Source organism: Apium graveolens, chromosome 8 (assembly GCF_009905375.1).
Source record: "Apium graveolens cultivar Ventura chromosome 8, ASM990537v1, whole genome shotgun sequence".
In the NCBI taxonomy this organism is placed as follows: domain Eukaryota; kingdom Viridiplantae; phylum Streptophyta; class Magnoliopsida; order Apiales; family Apiaceae; genus Apium; species Apium graveolens.
Window position 1 is genome coordinate 4299079 of NC_133654.1, and position 17832 is coordinate 4316910.

Genomic DNA, 17832 nt, shown 5'->3' on the forward strand with positions numbered 1-17832 from the left:
GAGTCATCGCCACCATCTACAGGTGGAGTGTCAGGCGAAGGGTAAGCAACATCTTCCCCATAGACTGGCCACTGGATATCAACTCCTGTAGCTCTAAAAGCAGTCCCAAGTGCAAGGATGAGATCCTGTGCAAACCTGCTCTGGACATCAAACGCCTCATCGACGTGCCCATATCAACCTCCTCTGGTTGTTCTGACTGTGGCCGAGAAGCTTGCCACTCTTCTGTTTGCCTCCTAGAACCTGCCCTCCTAGCATGCGTGGAACCTCCAGCATAAGTCGCATCAGCTGGGTGACCATCAGGCAAGTGATCATATGTGTAACCAAGGCCCTTCTCATCCGGTTTCCCACCATACCACTCTTGCATGCTCGCAAGCGTAGTAGTGTCAATAGGTGCACCCGGTATCTTTACCTGCTCAAACTCTGGCCAATGAACACCCACATCATGGAATAGCTTCAGAATAATCGAGGGATAAGGAATCGCCCATGTAGTACTCCCTCTCAAAAATCGCAAAATCCCCTGATAAATTACCATACCCAAATCCACATAGCCTCCGTTCAAAATACCCCACAACAAGCGTGCACGCTCCACCGTCACCTCATGCACATGAGAAGAAGGCATGATATTGGCGCATATGAAAGAATTCCAAGCACGAGCGTACCTGTTCATGCATGACGCTGGAAAAGTGGAATAATCATTAGTTCCCCTCTTATACTTCCACTCTGTACGCGGCACACACATCGTTGCAACAATGAGGTCCAAATCAAACTCTACAGGAGTCTTAGTATTCCAATTATCCTGACCCTCCTTCCTCTCAGGTTGAGCAATCACCCTACGAATGGCAGCGGTAGTGTAATCAACCGTCATCCCTCGAACAACAGTAAACCCATTTTTGTCCGTTTTAGCGTTCGCGTAAAACTCGTGAACCACGCTCATAGGCACCGCTTCTGGGGCCTCACAAAAAGGTACCCAACCCATCTCCAGAATCATCTCCAACAACCGTCCATCTTTCCTTGATGGCAAGAATCCACGCTCCTTCACGATCGGCTTAGTCAACAACCATGTATACTCGGCTTCGGCCACCAGAGTAGAGAACCTAGGTCGAATACCACCCACACTTGACGAATCCGTAGTAGCGGGATTGGTGTTGCTGCTTCCTTGAGTTCTTTGTCTCTTTGGTGGTGCCATTGATGAAGGAAAAGAGAACTAGAGAATATAAGTGTTTAAAGAGAATAATGTTTAAAAGTTGTGAGCTTTGTGAAGATGGAGTTATGCATGTATATGTATATATAGGTGAGAGATGAGAGAATTGGATTTAGAAAAGGAATGGGAGAGTGGGGATTGATTATGGGAATAGTGGTTTTAATGGGGTGATTGAAACTGATTTGGAGAGGGATTTTAGGCAAATGGGAGAGTAAATTTCGGTTGGGAATTGATTGTGAAGATACAGTCCCGAAATTGCACTTTTTAAAATTTTCTGGAACAGCGGGGTAGCGCGGGTGCGCCATAATTATGTAAAAGTAGCGCGGGCGCGCCGTGTTCCTGTAGATGTAGCGCGGGCGCGCGCTGCTGAAGCGCGGGCGCGCCGTGCTACTGTAGCAAGCTCCCATATTTTTTTCTTATCCGATTTTTTTTGTGTTTTTCTTCTTATTTTATTCTTCCACTACTTACTACTGTACAACATACTTGGGTTGCCTCCCAAGAAGCGCTTGTTTTATGTCCTTAGCTTGACGTAGAACTTGCGGAATCAAATAGTCAACAAAATGGCACTAGCCACCTCACGGGTTGCCGTGTCTCCATAGTAATGCTTCAACCTTTGTCCATTAACTTTAAATGTTTGACCTGAATCATTCTCAACAATTTCCACCGCTCCGTGTGGAAACACAGTTTTGACAACGAACGGCCCTGAGCATCTCGACTTCAATTTTTTCGGAAAAAGATGGAGACGAGAGTTGAATAACAGTACTTGTTGTCCCGGCACAAATGATTTGAGCACTAGACTCCTATCGTGCCGTCTCTTGACTTTCTCCTTGTACAATTTGTTGTTCTCATAAGCCTGAAGTCGAAACTCATCGAGTTCATTTAATTGAAGCATCTTCAGCTGCCGTCAAATCAAGATTCAGCTTCTTCAAAGCCCAATATGCTTTATGCTCTAACTCCGCAGGTAAGTGACATCCCTTCCCATAAACCAACTAAAAAGGAGACATTACCAATGGAGTCTTGAATGCGGTTCTATACGCCCAAACAACTTCATCTAACTTCAGAGACCAATCCTTTCTTGACGGACAAACAACCTTTTCTAATATGCGCTTGATTTCTCTATTCGACACTTCAGCTTGACCATTAGTTTGAGGATGGTATGCATTAGCCACACGATGATTCACGTTATACCTTTTCATCATCTCAGTGAACTTGCGATTGCAAAAGTGCGATCCCTCATCACTGATAATAACTCAGGGAGTTCCAAATCTAGTGAATATCTGCTTGTGTAGAAAATTCAGCACAACCCTGGTATCATTTGTCGGCAAAGCCTTCACTTCCACCCACTTTGACACGTAGTCGACTGCAAATAAGATATACTGATTGTTGCAAGATGAGGCAAATGGCCCCATGAAGTCGATTCCCCAAACATCGAAGACTTCAACTTCAAGTAAAACATTAAGATGCATCCCATTTCTTTTGGATATATTGACAACTCTTTGACAACGATCACACTTCGACACATAACGATGCGCATCCTTAAACAGAGTAGGCCAGAAAAACCCTGCTTGGAGGATACGAGTTGCAGTCTTCTCTCAACCGTAGTGTCCTCCATAGACAGTAGAATGACAGTCTCACATAATCCCCTCCGTCTCGCTGTATGGAATATATCTCCTGATAATTTGATCTGCTCCTTGTCGAAATAAAAACGGCTCATCCCACATGTACCACTTCACTTCATGTAAAAATTTCTTCCTTTGAGCAGCAGTTTGATCAGGTGGCATGACATTACTCACAATATAATTCAGTATGTCAGCAAACCATGGTTCTTCTTTTTGCACCCCAAATAACTGCTCATCAGGAAAGTACTCATTTATCAATGTTTTATCTTGTGAAGCTGCACCAGGATCTTCCAAGCGAGAAAGATGGTCAGCTACTTGATTTTATGTCCCCTTTATGTCTTTTATCTCCAACTCAAACTCTTGCAATAGAAGAACCCAACAGATTAGTCTAGACTTCGCATCCTTCTTCGAGATTAGATAGCGTATAACTACGTGATCAGTGAAAACTGTCACCTTAGTCCCAAGTAAATAAGATCTGAACTTCTCGAACCCATAGACTATCGCCAAAAGTTCATTCTCAGTCGTAGTGTAGTTCAGCTGAGCACCATTAAGAGTATTACTAGCATAGTAGACTACATAAAACACATTATTCTTCCTTTGCCCAAGAACTGCACCAACTGCATAGTCGCTTACATCGCACATCATCTCAAAAGGATTTTCCCAATCAGGTGCAGTTATGATTGGTGCCGTGATTAAACTCTTCTTCAGAATTTCAAAAGTAGTTAGACACTCCTCATCAAACTTAAAAGGCACATCTTTCTCGAGCAAACTGCATAAAGGTTTAGAATTTTTTTAGAAATCCTTGATGAATCGCGGATAGAAGCCTGTATGTCCAAGAAAGACGTGGACTCCTTTAACAGAAATTGGTGGTGGCAGATTCTCAATGACCCCCATCTTGGATTTATCCACCTCAAGACCTTTACTATAGACCTTATGCCCGAGAATGATGCCTTGATGCACCATGAAGTGACATTTCTCCCAGTTGAGAACCAAATTGGTCTCAACACACCTTTTGAGAACATCTCCAAGATTTTGTAAGCACTCATCAAAAGAATCACCGAATACAGAGAAATCATCCATAAAGACCTCCATATTTTGACCAATCATGTCAGAGAAAATAGCCATCATGCACCTTTGAAAGGTAGCGGGTGCACCATATAGGCCAAATGAAACTCTCCTGAAGGCAAATGTGCCAAATGGACACGTGAAGGTAGTCTTTTCCTGATCTTCGGGAGCAATGCAAATCTGATTGTACCCTAAATAGCCATCCAGGAGACAGTAGTACTCATGACCAGCCAATCTATCAAGCATCTGATCAATGAACGGAAGTGGGAAGTGATCTTTCCTTGTGGCCTTGTTCAATTTCCTATAGTCCATGCATACCCTCCATCCAGTAACTGTCCTTGTAGGGATGAGCTCATTCTTCTCATTAGCCACCACAGTTATGCCTCCCTTCTTTGGCACACACTGAACTGGACTCACCCAAGAACTGTCAGAGATAGGATAAATGATACCTGCATCCAGCCATTTCAGAATTTCTTTCTTCACCACTTCTTTCATGATGGGATTAAGCCTTCTCTGTTGTTCCACCGTTGGCTTGCTACCTTCTTCTAACAGAATTTTGTGCATACAATATGAAGGGATGATTCCCTTAATGTCTGCTATAGTCCAACCAATTGTCGATTTGAACTCTCTCAAGATCCTTAAAAGCTTATCTTTATCGCTCCCTAAAAGGTCAGATGAGATAATAACAGGTAATGTAGAAGAATCGCCTAAAAATGCATACCTTAAGTGCTCAGGGAGAGGCTTGAGTTCCAAAGTAGGAGCCTCCTCAATCGAAGGTTTGAGGCGCTTCAGACCACTCTTTAATTCCTCTAGCCCAAGAGATTCAAATGGCATATCTATCTTTCTCTTCTAAGGAGTAGCATTCAAATACTGCAATTGCTCTTCACCCTCGTCATCTTCATTATCTAACTCCCCCAACAAGGCTTTTTCTAAGGCATCAGACCTTAGCAACTGATCAAGTTCTGAAGTAACCACAGAATCAACCAATTCCACTTTAAAGCATTTGTCGTCGTCAGTTGGGAATTTCATAGCATTGAACATGTTGAACGTGACATTCTGATCTTGCACCTGCATAGTAAGTTCACCCTTCCGCACATCTATCAAGGTGCAACCAGTGGCCAAGAAAGGCCTTCCCAAGATAATGGGAATCTTCTTGTCTTCCTCGAAATCCTGAATAACAAAATCAGCAGGGAAGATGAGTTTATCAACCATGACCAATACATCTTCCACAATACCTCTTGGGTATGTGATAGAGCGATCATCTAGCTGCAAGGTCATACAAGTAGGTTTTGGGTCAGGCAAGTTCAACTTCTTGAAGATAGATAGAGGCATCAAATTGATGCTAGCTCCTAAATCACACAAACACTTGTCGAACGACAAGTTCCCAATGGTACACGAAATCATGAAGCTTCCTGGATCCTTAAGCTTTGGAGGCAACTTTTGCTGAAGCACGACACTACATTCATCCGTTAGAGCAACGGTCTCTAAATCATCAAGCTTCAACTTCCAAGAGAGAATACCTTTCATGAATTTAGCATAACTGGGCATTGCTCAAGAGCTTCTGCGAAAGGTATATTGATATGAAATTTCTTGAAAACTTCAAGAACTTAATGAATTGCTTATCCAGCTTCTCCTTCTGCAATCTTTTCCGAAAGGGTGGTGGAGGATCGAACTATTTTTCCCTTGTATTACCCTCAAGAGGAGTGATGACAACAGCTTTCTTCCTTTGTTCCACCTCAGCTTCCTTAGAGTTTTCTTCCTCAGTTTCTTCTTCACACTCTGTCATCTTAGCTTTCTCAGTATCTGCAACCTTTCCAGACCTCAATGTTACCGCCTTTACTTGCTCTTTAGCTTCCTTCTTGCCTGGAACTTCAGTTTCACTTGGAATTGTTCCAGGTTGACGATTCAGCAATGCATTGGCAATTTGACCGATTTGATTCTCCAAGGTCTTGATTGAAACAGCTTGGCTCTTGCACATAAGTCTCAGCTCCTCCAATTCAGATTTTTCATTAGCTTTATCTGGTAGTTGCTGAAGCTGGAGTGGCTGCCTTGGTGCATATTGGGGTTGCTGGAACCCAGGAGGGTTGTCAGGCCTTGCTGCAATCTGTTGCTGATATAGCTGTTGAACAGCGTTCTGAGTGTTGCTCCAACTAAAATTAGGATGATTGTGGTTGTTAGGATGATAAGTGGCTGGCACTGGCTGTTTAGACCTCTAAAAGTTACTCACATACTGAGCTGAATCACTAGAAATAGCACATTGCTCATTCTCATGTGCACCTGCACAAAGCTCACAAACACTAGTGATTTGATTAACTCCCAAATTTGCCAAAGAATCCACCTTCATAGTTAAAGCTTTCAGTTGCGCAACTATAGCAGTAGCTGTATCAAGCTCCAGAATTCCTGCTACCTTTCCCTGAGTTAATCGCTGATTAGGATTCTGGTATTCATTAGCAGCCATAAGCTCAATCAAGTCATAAGCTTCCTCATAGCTTTTAGCCCACAAGGCTTCTCCTGATGTCACATCGAGCATAGTTCTAGAACTATCACCTAGCCCATTATAGAAACAGTTTATAATCATCCAATCAGGCATTCCATGGTGAGGGCACTTCTGAAGCATCTCCTTGTAACGATCCCAAGCTTCACATAAAGGCTCTCCATAATTCTGCGAGAATGTAGTAAGAGCATGCCTATTACCGCAGTCTTAGCCATTGGAAGGAATTTAGTAAGAATTTTTTTAGCAAGATCCGCCCAAGTAGTGATCGAGCCTGAAGGTAGAGAATGTAACCAGCACTTAGCCTTATCCCTCAAAGTGAATGGGAAAAGTCTAAGCTTAATAGCATCTTCATTCACACCATTGAACTTGAATATGTCGCAGATCTCGATGAAATTCCGAATATGCATGTTCGGATCTTCTGTAGGAGAACCCCCAAACTGAACAGAATTCTGTAGCATCTGAATTGTGCTCGGTTTGATCTCGAAATTATTGGCCTCAATAGCTGGCCTGATAATGCTGGAATGAATATCTTCAATCTTTGGCTGAAAATAGTCCATTAAATCCTTAGGATTTGCTGCAGGGTCACCCATTGCAACTGGTTCTTCGACTTCTTCTTCGCTTTCCTCAACCTTTTCCTCTTCCGCTTCCAGAACTTCTTCTACTGGAACCTCTTCAAATTTCAGCTTCCTCTGTCGCCTTTGAGAACGCGTAAGCATACACGCCCTCTAGAGTACCTGAAAGAACACAAGTACCCAAGTAAGTAATAAATCCTAGTCACTGAACTCTAGCGATCAATAATGACAAGTACATATACTAAACAATTAACACCGAAGTCCCCGGCAGCGGCGCCAAAAACTTGTAAGGGCGAAAACACGCGCTAATAATGCACGCAAGTATACACGTTTGCAAGTAATATAGAATATCTTCTAGTTCGTACCCACATAGACTTCTCGATTAATTGATAAAGTAATATTTATGCACTACTGATATTGATATACTTCAATGATAAGATAATTAATTGATAAGATTGATTATTCTAAAAATTAACTACTTATTAAACTATGATATGAGAATGGATTAATTTACTATATAAGATGGAATGAGATTCTAACTTCATTAAATACTTCATTCAATAGCCTTCTTGTTCTTAACCTTAGCATGCAATGGTGATGACAATAATCAGATAACACGAAACTGCTACCCGCCAACTGTCGTTGCACGAATAACATACTACCAGACATCCACAACAGAGATAGAAGCTGAATAGACACCAATTATGATGAGACCCTATATGTCTATAGAATTTGACAATATAATGGTTTAATGCGCAAGTTATCTAATCATGATTACATAGGGCAAGTGAGATGGGTAAAATTACCTACGAATTATGCATAACAATAACACATGAACCTATGCTAGCATGGCAAGTTCTAAACCCTTATATTCACTTTCGCTTCAATAAAGATTAACATATGATCTTATAAGTTTGCGACGCTCATAAGACGAATAAGAGCAACCATAACTAGGTTATCATACAATCACCACACACTAAGGTATCTAAACAAATTAACTAAAGAAATCCATAAATAAATCCGCTAGAACCCCGCGATAACGATTAGCCCATAATTGAACTCATTGCCAACGTGGGTTCCAATGAAAGCATGGTATAATAAACGTAGTCTTTTTACTTAACAAATAGAACCAAGTACGTAATACAAAGTATTAGGTTCTGCAAAGAAGGAAACTAGCTTCCAAGATTACAACTCGATTAAAGAATCACAAGTAAAAACAAGCTCTTCTTCTCCTTCGTCGTATTGTGCTCTTAGGTCTTCTCCTTGTTCTCGTATTCGTCTCTACGTACTTAAAAACATTTTATTTTGCCTTTTTATACCCCTTGGAACGATCTGAGATGATCATGGGCCTTCACAATTAGAATCGTACTCAAATCAGGATTCTGGCACTCGGACCCGGCGCGGGCGCGCGCTTGATCAGCGCGGCGTGCTGTATTTCTGCTCCAATGGCGCGGGCTCGCGTTTGACCAGCGCGGGCGCGCTGTGTTTCTGGAAAAACTCCTAAAATGATCTTTTCTGCATGAATTTCCAAGACGATCTTTATTTAATGCACCAAAGTTGCTCCTAGGCACCCAATTAACATCAAAACCATGTTAATTCCACTTATCTCCTTTTTTTAAGCCTCAAATGCAAAAACACTACAAAACACATCAAATACACAATTAACTTGAGTCCAAAACACCAATTCAGAGCTTTTGTAGAGTGATATAAGTGGTATAAATGCCATTTAACAACACACTGTGTTAATCTTGATCTCCTTTTGTTAGTTAATCTTCACTGTTGATCTTGCACGCTTCAAACTGCTTTTTGTAGACTTGTCAATCCAGGTGATTTGATTTGTTTGTTGATTGTTAACCTTGAATCTTGAACTGGTCTGCGATTTGTACTTTGAGATTTGTACCTCGAGATCTCCAACTTGGACAATAGAGAACTTGACATCTCGATAAATATAATGGCTAGTCTAGATCTCTCATTCTCCGTAATGAGTTTGACTTGTAGAGGTCTCTGGATTCTCTATAAGAGAGTTTGGCTTGTCGAGATCTCCTATCTTCATTCCTTCACTTTGACTTATCGACATCTCTAAGTTCTCTAGCTAGATTTGGCTTGTCGATAATTTAGAGTTCTCTAGTGAGATTTAACGTGTCGATATCTCTGAGTTCTCTAGTACAATTTGACTTGTCGATAACTCAGAATCCTTTAGTGAAGAAATGACTTGTCGATATCTCCAAACTTCATGTCTTCAGTTTGGTTTGTCGATATCTCTGAGTTCTCTAGTAGCTTTCCTGAGTTTAACAGGTTATGAAGTACACAGTTCATTATTCTCCTTAGATTAGATATCCATTTAGCTTTGTTTTATACTTTGATCAGGAGCACCAATGTTGTCATCGTCAGTAATCCTTGACATCATCAATTATATCTTACAAAAACTTCCTTACATCAATGACTGTTTTAATAATATTGTCTTATAATATATATGCAGAGTATTTAATAATATTGTTAGGTAGTAATATGCAAAATTAACAATAACATAATGTAGACATATGTGAAAAGTATTCTGAGACAAAATATTATTCGGATTGTACCTGTTTGTGAAAAATTGCAATTAGCATAATCCAAATTTAAATTTATAGTAACATATCGCAAGTTCTTGCCCAATATTACGATACATAAATGTAATGTACCATTATGTAACTAAATTACATTGTACAGAACACAATGAGCGATATATATGAATATATCGCTGAACAATAACGTCTAACTAACTTATAGTCCAGAATGATGTCAAAATATAAAATGTTGTAAGACTTCATAATTTGAAAATCAGAGTACCTAATTGTTTTGCAATAATGCTCGCTCGTTGTAATGGATCGTTTAATCGATCCTGGTGTGCAAGAGGATGACATGTAGCTGATACAAAAAAAAACCCCAGATCAGTGACTATTTTAATAATATTGGCTTATAATATATATGTAGAGCATTTAAAAAAATACAATAACCTGGTGTGAAACTTCCATTTTGATTTGAGAAATGAAGTCTAATTAGTCTCCTATGAGATAGAGTATGAATATTTGTAGGGAGAACACAACAATCAAAAAGGAAAACATAATGTTTTTAAATCTACATAGCCAAGGTTCAACACATATTTCAAAAAAACCAAATTAACAATTCTTTGCCGGTCAAAAACTAAGATGTAACTACTAATCTAAATATAAACAGATAATTACATGTAACTTGTAATCAAACCTTATTCGAGAATTAAAAATCAATTGTTGATTATTGTGCAAATCAGACCTTATGATGTGTAAAATCAGACCTTGTAAGATGATAAAATTCAGTGACATTGTATTAAATCAGACCTTATTTAAATTGTGAAATGAAAGAGTCTAAAAACATATATACCAAAGCCAATTGAATCCATATCTATATCAGCTGCTTTGTCGTCCATTCCGTCAGTTGCTTTGTCGTCCATTCCGTTAGCTGCTTTGTCATCCATTCCGGATTGTATATATGATGTGGTGTGCAAAAAATTGTTCAAATACCTATAGTGCGCACTTCAGATGAAATTGAGTATGATACATAGTATAGATTGTATGTATGATGTGGTGTGCAAAAAATTGTGCGATGAAGAATTATGTTGTACAAAGAAGAATCGGCAGAATCGACACGCTCTACAATAAAGGAATCTGAAACACATTCGATGATAATCGTGATCAACAAGATTGATACTACATTCCTTTTTTGTTTTGCAAATAAGTTGTGATAGTTGTCATATTTCTTTGTCATGGTAGTTACCATGTTGAATTCATTCAAATATGTTGGATAGTAACTTGGGTTATTCAAAACCCATGGATAGTGGATATGGAGTATCCGAAAATTATATGGAATATCCGAAAATTATAGTATTGTGTGTACTGAGACATTGAAATTGGATAAACCCATGGGTTGAAACTGGGTCGGAATTAATATGGATCATGTATTTGAATTTTTAATGACCAAAAAGGGTAAAGAAATGATATAATAGATGAAATTAAAGAAGGATAAATAAATTAATTTGTAAATCCTAGTGCTAGTAAACATTAAGAATACATTGATAAGAATCTTTTATGATAATAGGATATGAAAAGAAAAAGAAAAAAAATTATCATAATGTATTCCTAGAATCCTATTTATATAACTTTCTAAACCAAAAATAATTATAGTAAAGTAATTCCACTTCATTTACCAACCTTTCTCCGTATTATAAAAATCTAAAATCAAGAAAGATCGGTCAAATTATCGATTTGAAATTAATTAAAAATTGGGGATTATTCAGAAGTATTAATCGGAATAAATTTCAGATGTATTATAATATTAAATTATATTTAATATATTATTATGATTATATCAGTTATTTCATAAAAAATAGATATTTATTATATCATATTTTTTATCATAATTTCTATTTAAAAATATAACATTTTAATCGTAAAAGATAATTATATCTATACTATACTATTATAAGCAAAACATAGGATAATTTTGTTGGTTGGTTAACACCTTCCTAAAAAATATATTAACACCTTCCAAAAAAAGTTTAAACAAATATTATTTAATTAAAATAAATAAATTATGTATTTAATATAATTACAAAATCTATGAATTATAATCCATCTTGATATCTAATCGTACTCAACTTCTTTCTTAATATGAAATCAAACACTTTCAAAATTAATTTTATTAATTCAAAATGTAATATAATAAATATTTATTAAAACCAAGAAAAAATTAGAAAAATAATAACAGATCATTCACATACACTTACATTCAAGACTACCATTTTCCTACATACCTTGCATCACAATCAAAAAAAGACTTTTTAAGATTTTAACTATCTAAATTTTGAATTTTTCAATAATATAATACATATAAAATAATACGTAATTATTTTAAGTTCATTTATCTCAATAATATATAATCACTATTTTTATAATTTAAATAATAAAAATTACAAATATTATAATCAGTCCGTGCATCGGGTTATATGCTTGTATATTTTAAATAAAAGAAATTCGTAAGAACTAATCGGATTTCAAAAAATAAATCAATGTGATAATTTACAGGAATTAATCGACCAAAACCCAACAAGACACCATTTCATCATAGCCCGTATTTTAACCCCAATTTGACCCCTCTTTTCTTTCTCTCTTCACCTCAAAAATCCCTAATTTTACCCCAATTCATCAATCAAATCCACCCCTTTTATAAATTTCAAAGTTTTGTTCTCAATTCACCTCAAAGGTACAATCTTTACATACATTTATTTTTAATTTCGCTTTTAATTGTTTAAATTTTTGATCTTTTTTGCATTTTCTTGATTTTCTTGAATTTGTTGAATTTTATTGATTTTCTTGAACTTTACATATAGATAGAGTGTGATTGTGTGTATTGAAAGATGGGTGATTCGGATGATGATTACCCACAAAAACACTACCCATCATCATCCTCTTATCCTACTTCAATTAGATCCAGACGCCCAATTCAAAACCCTAATTTTCATACTTATAGAGATGATGATGATAGTGATGAGTTAGAGGATGATAGTATTTTGTATCGAAATGATGAAGTTAGTCATAAAAATCGAAACTTTATGAAACAAGAAGAGGAGGATGATGATGATGATGATGAGGAGGAGGATGAGGATGATGATGATGAGGAGTATAGGGAAAATGGGTATGGTGGTAGAGGGTATGATGGTAATGATGACTCGAAGAGGAGGCAGAAGAAGAGGAAATTGGAGAGTTTGGTGTCGAGGTATGAGTTTGCGCCGCGTGTTAGGGATTCGAGTGCTGAGTGGAGTGAGGATGAGAGTTTTGTTTTGTTGGAGGTTTGGGGGGAGAGGTTTTTGCAATTGGGGAGGAAGAGTTTGAGGTCTGAGGATTGGATTGAGGTTGCGGAGAAAGTGTCGGAAATGTGTAAAGTTGAGAGGAGTCATGTGCAGTGTAGGAATAAGTTGGATGTTTTGAAGAAGAAGTATAAGAAGGAGAGAGCGAAGATGGAGGAGATGGGAGGGTATTTTGGACAATGGGTTTTTTTCAAGAAGATGGATATGTTGTTTAGCTTTTCGTCTAGGCAACAGTTGTCGGGTTTGGCTTGTGGGTTTGATTCGGGGGAATATGTTTTTATGAATCCGAAAGTGTATTTGAGTCAGTCGAATGCTTTAGATGAGATGAGAGATAGTCCTGCGGAGTCGGAGTCTGAGGGTGATGAATCGGATGAGGCGGAACCTCAGAGGAGAGGAGACGTGGATGGCACGTCATTTAGGTTGTTGGCAGATTCGATTCAGAAGTTTGGAGCAATTTATGAGAAGATTGAAGATAGTAAGAGACAGCAGATGATGGAGTTGGAGAGAATGAGAATGGATTTTCAGCAGGATTTGGAGGTGCAGAAGAAGCAAATCGTTGAGAATGCACAGGCGGAGATTGCAAAAATAAGGGAAGGGAATGATGATGATACTGACAGCAACACAGACACCGATGTATCTGCAGGGAATGTCAGTGGGTGACTAGGTAAGTAGGCCTCTTTAATCAATTAAGTGAATTTCTTTGTGTAACTTTTAAATGAAACAATGTTGTGTTAATGCTGTCCACTTGTTATACACTGTGTTTTACAAGAGTAGCGGTAAATGAGAAAGTTTAGCTTGTTTGTTTGATTAGCTTAGACAAACTATATTTTACGTCCCGGAAACAAGTCCTGTTTGAGTTTTTTTCCCCTGGACGGGGAAATTCTATGTCTGATAACTGAAGCGCACACTTAATCATTGCATCAACTCCTCATGTATTAGACTTTAACTTTCGTTGTTAATATTTCCTACTGGTGAACTTAAGAGTATCGTGATGAGGCTGGACCACCTATATATGGCTCTTTGGCTTCTACAGCCTCTCGCACGGATAAAAGACTAACTTAAAGACTCGGAGTCAAATTGTTGATATATACCAAATTTGGGCATGTGATTTACATTTTTGATCCACAAAGAGAGATTCCTCAATTTGGTTGAGACGTCACCTAACTGAGTCTACTGTCTACCTTCAAAATTTCTTAATTGAGGAATCTCTCTTTGTGGATCAAAAATGTGAATCACATGCCCAAATTTGGTATATATCAACAATTTGACACTGAGTCTTGAGAGAAGTGAATATGAAGAAAAAGCTCTTCTTTCACATAGTGGGAGGCCGGCCGAGCATGGATCTGGGCTTAAGGCAAGGAGCAATCAATATATCATCACTCCCATGCATGTCAACGAAAACCTGATGATCCCGTTGCTTTGTCTGTTGTGGACTATGATACTTGGTTTATTTCTTAGGTGGATGTTCAGATATCATCACAATAATAATCCATGCTTAATTTGGCATGTACCATCTTAATATTACACGTGAAGTTCAAGTTTCTAGAACTTGAATCCTCATTTACAATTAAAGTTTCTGTAACTTCAGTTGTCATTTACATAATTTTCATAATTTTTCTGCAGGAAAATATACAAGGAAAGTCATCTGGAACTGATTTTGATGTATATCATCCAGGATCTCGGTTACGCGCCTCTTTTGACCCAGATAAATCAGGATCTGATGGTAGTAATGTATTTGAATCAGTTTGAACTTTGAAGACAGCCAGAATCGTACTTTTGTTATGTGTTGCTTTATATCCCTTAGGTTTGATGTTGTCACATCACATGTACTCTTGTTATGATTACCCTATTGTTGACAAGTTTCAGTTTCAAGTATCGTTAAATAATCTAAATAAAATTTTCCTCCAATAACAATTTTATTTCTTCGCAAAAGTATCATGTCGTACTGGCTGATTGTTTTAGTCCGAGCCTTAACTATTTTAATTTATATTTGCATAAGATGATGTCTGTCTTTTGCTTTCTGCTGATCCTGGAATGGGAATTAAGTCAGTGTGTAACTACTGCTGATGTAAAGTCGGAGTTTGCTATAACGTTAGTTCGACCGAGTAAGGTTCTAAAAAATTAGACCCTTGCAAAACTGGGAATGAAAGCAATGGATAAACAAACCCTGTCATGGCCTTGTGGCCTTCAATATATAAAAACTCAGGGAACAATTCGTCTTTTACGGATGGATCAATCCACTGTATCTGAATGATGTATACAGGTATGATGTATGCATTATTTTCAAGATTCCTAACCAGAATGTGTCTTAAATCCAGGGCTCTCTGATATTGGCTTTAAGAGATGCAAGTAAACATTTGTCAAGAGCTCCATCGAAAGTGTCAAAGTACCTTCCATGCTTCGTGTTTCCTTCTCTGCATTTTCCCTTCTTGAGTACTCCGGCATCTTTTCATGTAAGTCATCAATTATTGCGAAAAGCACAAGCTTTAAACTGCGAAAAGCACAAGATTAAAACTATTTATGATATTAGATGGGGAGAAATATAGTTCCTCAGATAATGTAAAGCTTCTCTGCAATGAAGTTATAGCATGATTTCGTACCCCTTCTCTTCGTGCTAAGCTGATATTACTAAGAGCTTCCCAAGCCTCGCGAACAAGTTCACAATGAAGTTTGAAGAAGCCAAAGCTTCAGAGTTATCGTCCGTTGATGATGAATTGCTATTGTTACTTCCTGGATCTGAATATCCACTTCTGTACCATTCAACTAGACTCAACTGACCCTGCCATTAAATCCAGTATCTTCTTGTTCGTCTTAACTGGACTGTGTCTGAGCTCTTCAGAGACTTTCTCTGGTCTGTATGTTGCTAGGATCCTGTTACTAACCTTGACAAGTGCTATGATTCCCTTCTCTACGAATGGAATAGGAGAGAACATTGGAAACATTTGCAACTTTGAGAAGATGATCATGATAAATTACCCTCCTCTTGGTGTAGTTGTATCTTCCTCCTCTCTTACGGGATATTAGATATCGAATATTTGAATTTTCTAAAAAACAAGGTGGGTGTGAGCGTATGTAATAAGAAAAAAATGATGATAAATATTTCAGGTCTAGACCTATGTTCTAAAAATCACCGATTTTACCGATTAATTACCCGGTTAATCGTTTCAACATGCTCTGCCGATTCGATTTTATAATCCGATTAATCACTCCACTTTTTTCTTAAATTAACATATTTAGTTTAATAAATTAATTATTTTATATTTTATTAAACACACCAGATTAATGCTCCGATTAATCAATCTGATTAATCACCGATTATTCGATTAATCACTGAAAGGTTACTGTACGATTTCCGTTTTTTAGAACAATGGTTTGTATAATTGTATTCAAGTAATTGGGCTCTACACGCAAATGAGCCTGCTTTTATTTGAAATGGCCCAACTGATCAAGAAAAGGGTGCAGTATTTTCACTTACAAGGCCCAATGGGTCACAATATGAAGAAAAGTAAATAAAACAATCACATAAAAAGTGTATAAAATATTTTCTTGACTAATTTTAATAGATAGTTTACATATAACCATTTTCATAATTTTAAGATTACTAAATTTGTCTTAAAATTGTGATGTAAATGATAACGATTGCTTTCACAAAGGTGATAAATAATTGAAGAAGCTTGTAGATGGTCAATAAAATTGCCAGCAAATGACCATGGGATGACTTCTAGATTTTCTCATTCATTTCACAATTCATATGATTCATCACCAAAATGATAGATACACTCATGCAAATCACAATAAAAATCACCCTATACTACGTAACTCCAATTACAATTTAAACATGAATAAATATTTTGAAAATTAGAATATTTGACTCACTAATATTGATAAATGTATACTGTTAAGTTTATATTTTATTCATTTATTAAATTATTAATTCTTAAATATGCCAAGATAATATGGAGAACACCCAGGTAAGTTAACGAGTTCGAATTCAAACAACAAAAATTGATCATTATGTTAATCAAGTTGGTCTCAGATCGATTAAAAAAACTCGAACCCGATAAATAAAAATTCGACTCAATTTATTACAATCTTATTTAGGCTCTGTTTGGGATTGCCGTTAAAAATTGTTGTGCTGTTAGAAAAAGTGCTGCTGATAAAAGTGTTATTGTAAAAATCAGATGGCTGTTTGGTAATTTTTTTGATAAGTATATGTTTTGATGCAAAAAATTAAAAATAATAATGCTTTTGGTAAGTTTTGATGGTGAAATCAGCATTTGTTCTTATAACAACTAAAAATCAGTTTTTTCTAAAAGTATGGGTGCACTTACTTTCTCTAATAGCAGCTTTTAGGCTAAAAATACTTTTCCAAAAAGCAGCTTTTCAATTTTATCAAACAGTATTTTAACTATTTTTCAGCGAAAAGCTGTTGTTACTGTCTACAACAACAATACCAAACACACCCTAATATATGTTATATGTTAAGTAACTTACTCAAAAACTTAAATGAATAGAGGAAGATCATACCATTATCCAGTGTTGTTAAAATCGGGAATATGGGAAGATTGTTCGAGCTGCCAATTTGAGATTAATTGAAAATCGGAAATTAATCTGAGTAAAATTCAGATATATTATAATATTAAATTATATTAATATATTATTATGATTATATTAGTTATCGATTAACAAATATATATTTAATATATCATAATTTTTATAATTATTCATATTTAAATTAATATTGTATTTTAATTTTAATAAATAATTATATATATTGCAATAAAGTAAAATTCGTAAGGATTAATCGATTTCAAAAATCGATTCATCAAATACTTTGCGGAAAATTAATCAATTGAATCGGAAATTTTTAGAACACTGAAACATATAAAACAACTAATATTATTCGATAATCGGTTTTTCTAATGTGTGCCTACACAATAAATACTAACTCCCATAAATTTGGTGCATTTTGATTGGTCCTCTAATCATAAATATTGATG

General features: G+C 36.8%; 1 protein-coding gene and 1 non-coding gene across 2 annotated transcripts; both read left to right on the forward strand.

The window, feature by feature from the left end:
- Window positions 1-6473: 6473 nt before the first annotated feature.
- Window positions 6474-6580, forward strand: LOC141681255 (small nucleolar RNA R71). Its single transcript, XR_012558695.1, has one exon. It is a non-coding gene; the product is annotated as a small nucleolar RNA R71 (small nucleolar RNA).
- Window positions 6581-12077: 5497 nt separating this feature from the next.
- Window positions 12078-14764, forward strand: LOC141677508 (trihelix transcription factor ENAP2). Its single transcript, XM_074483478.1, has 3 exons — window positions 12078-12228; window positions 12356-13496; window positions 14456-14764. The coding sequence occupies exon 2, from the start codon at window positions 12383-12385 to the stop codon at window positions 13490-13492; it is 1110 nt and encodes a 369-aa protein (XP_074339579.1). The 5' UTR covers window positions 12078-12228; window positions 12356-12382; the 3' UTR covers window positions 13493-13496; window positions 14456-14764.
- Window positions 14765-17832: the final 3068 nt, after the last annotated feature.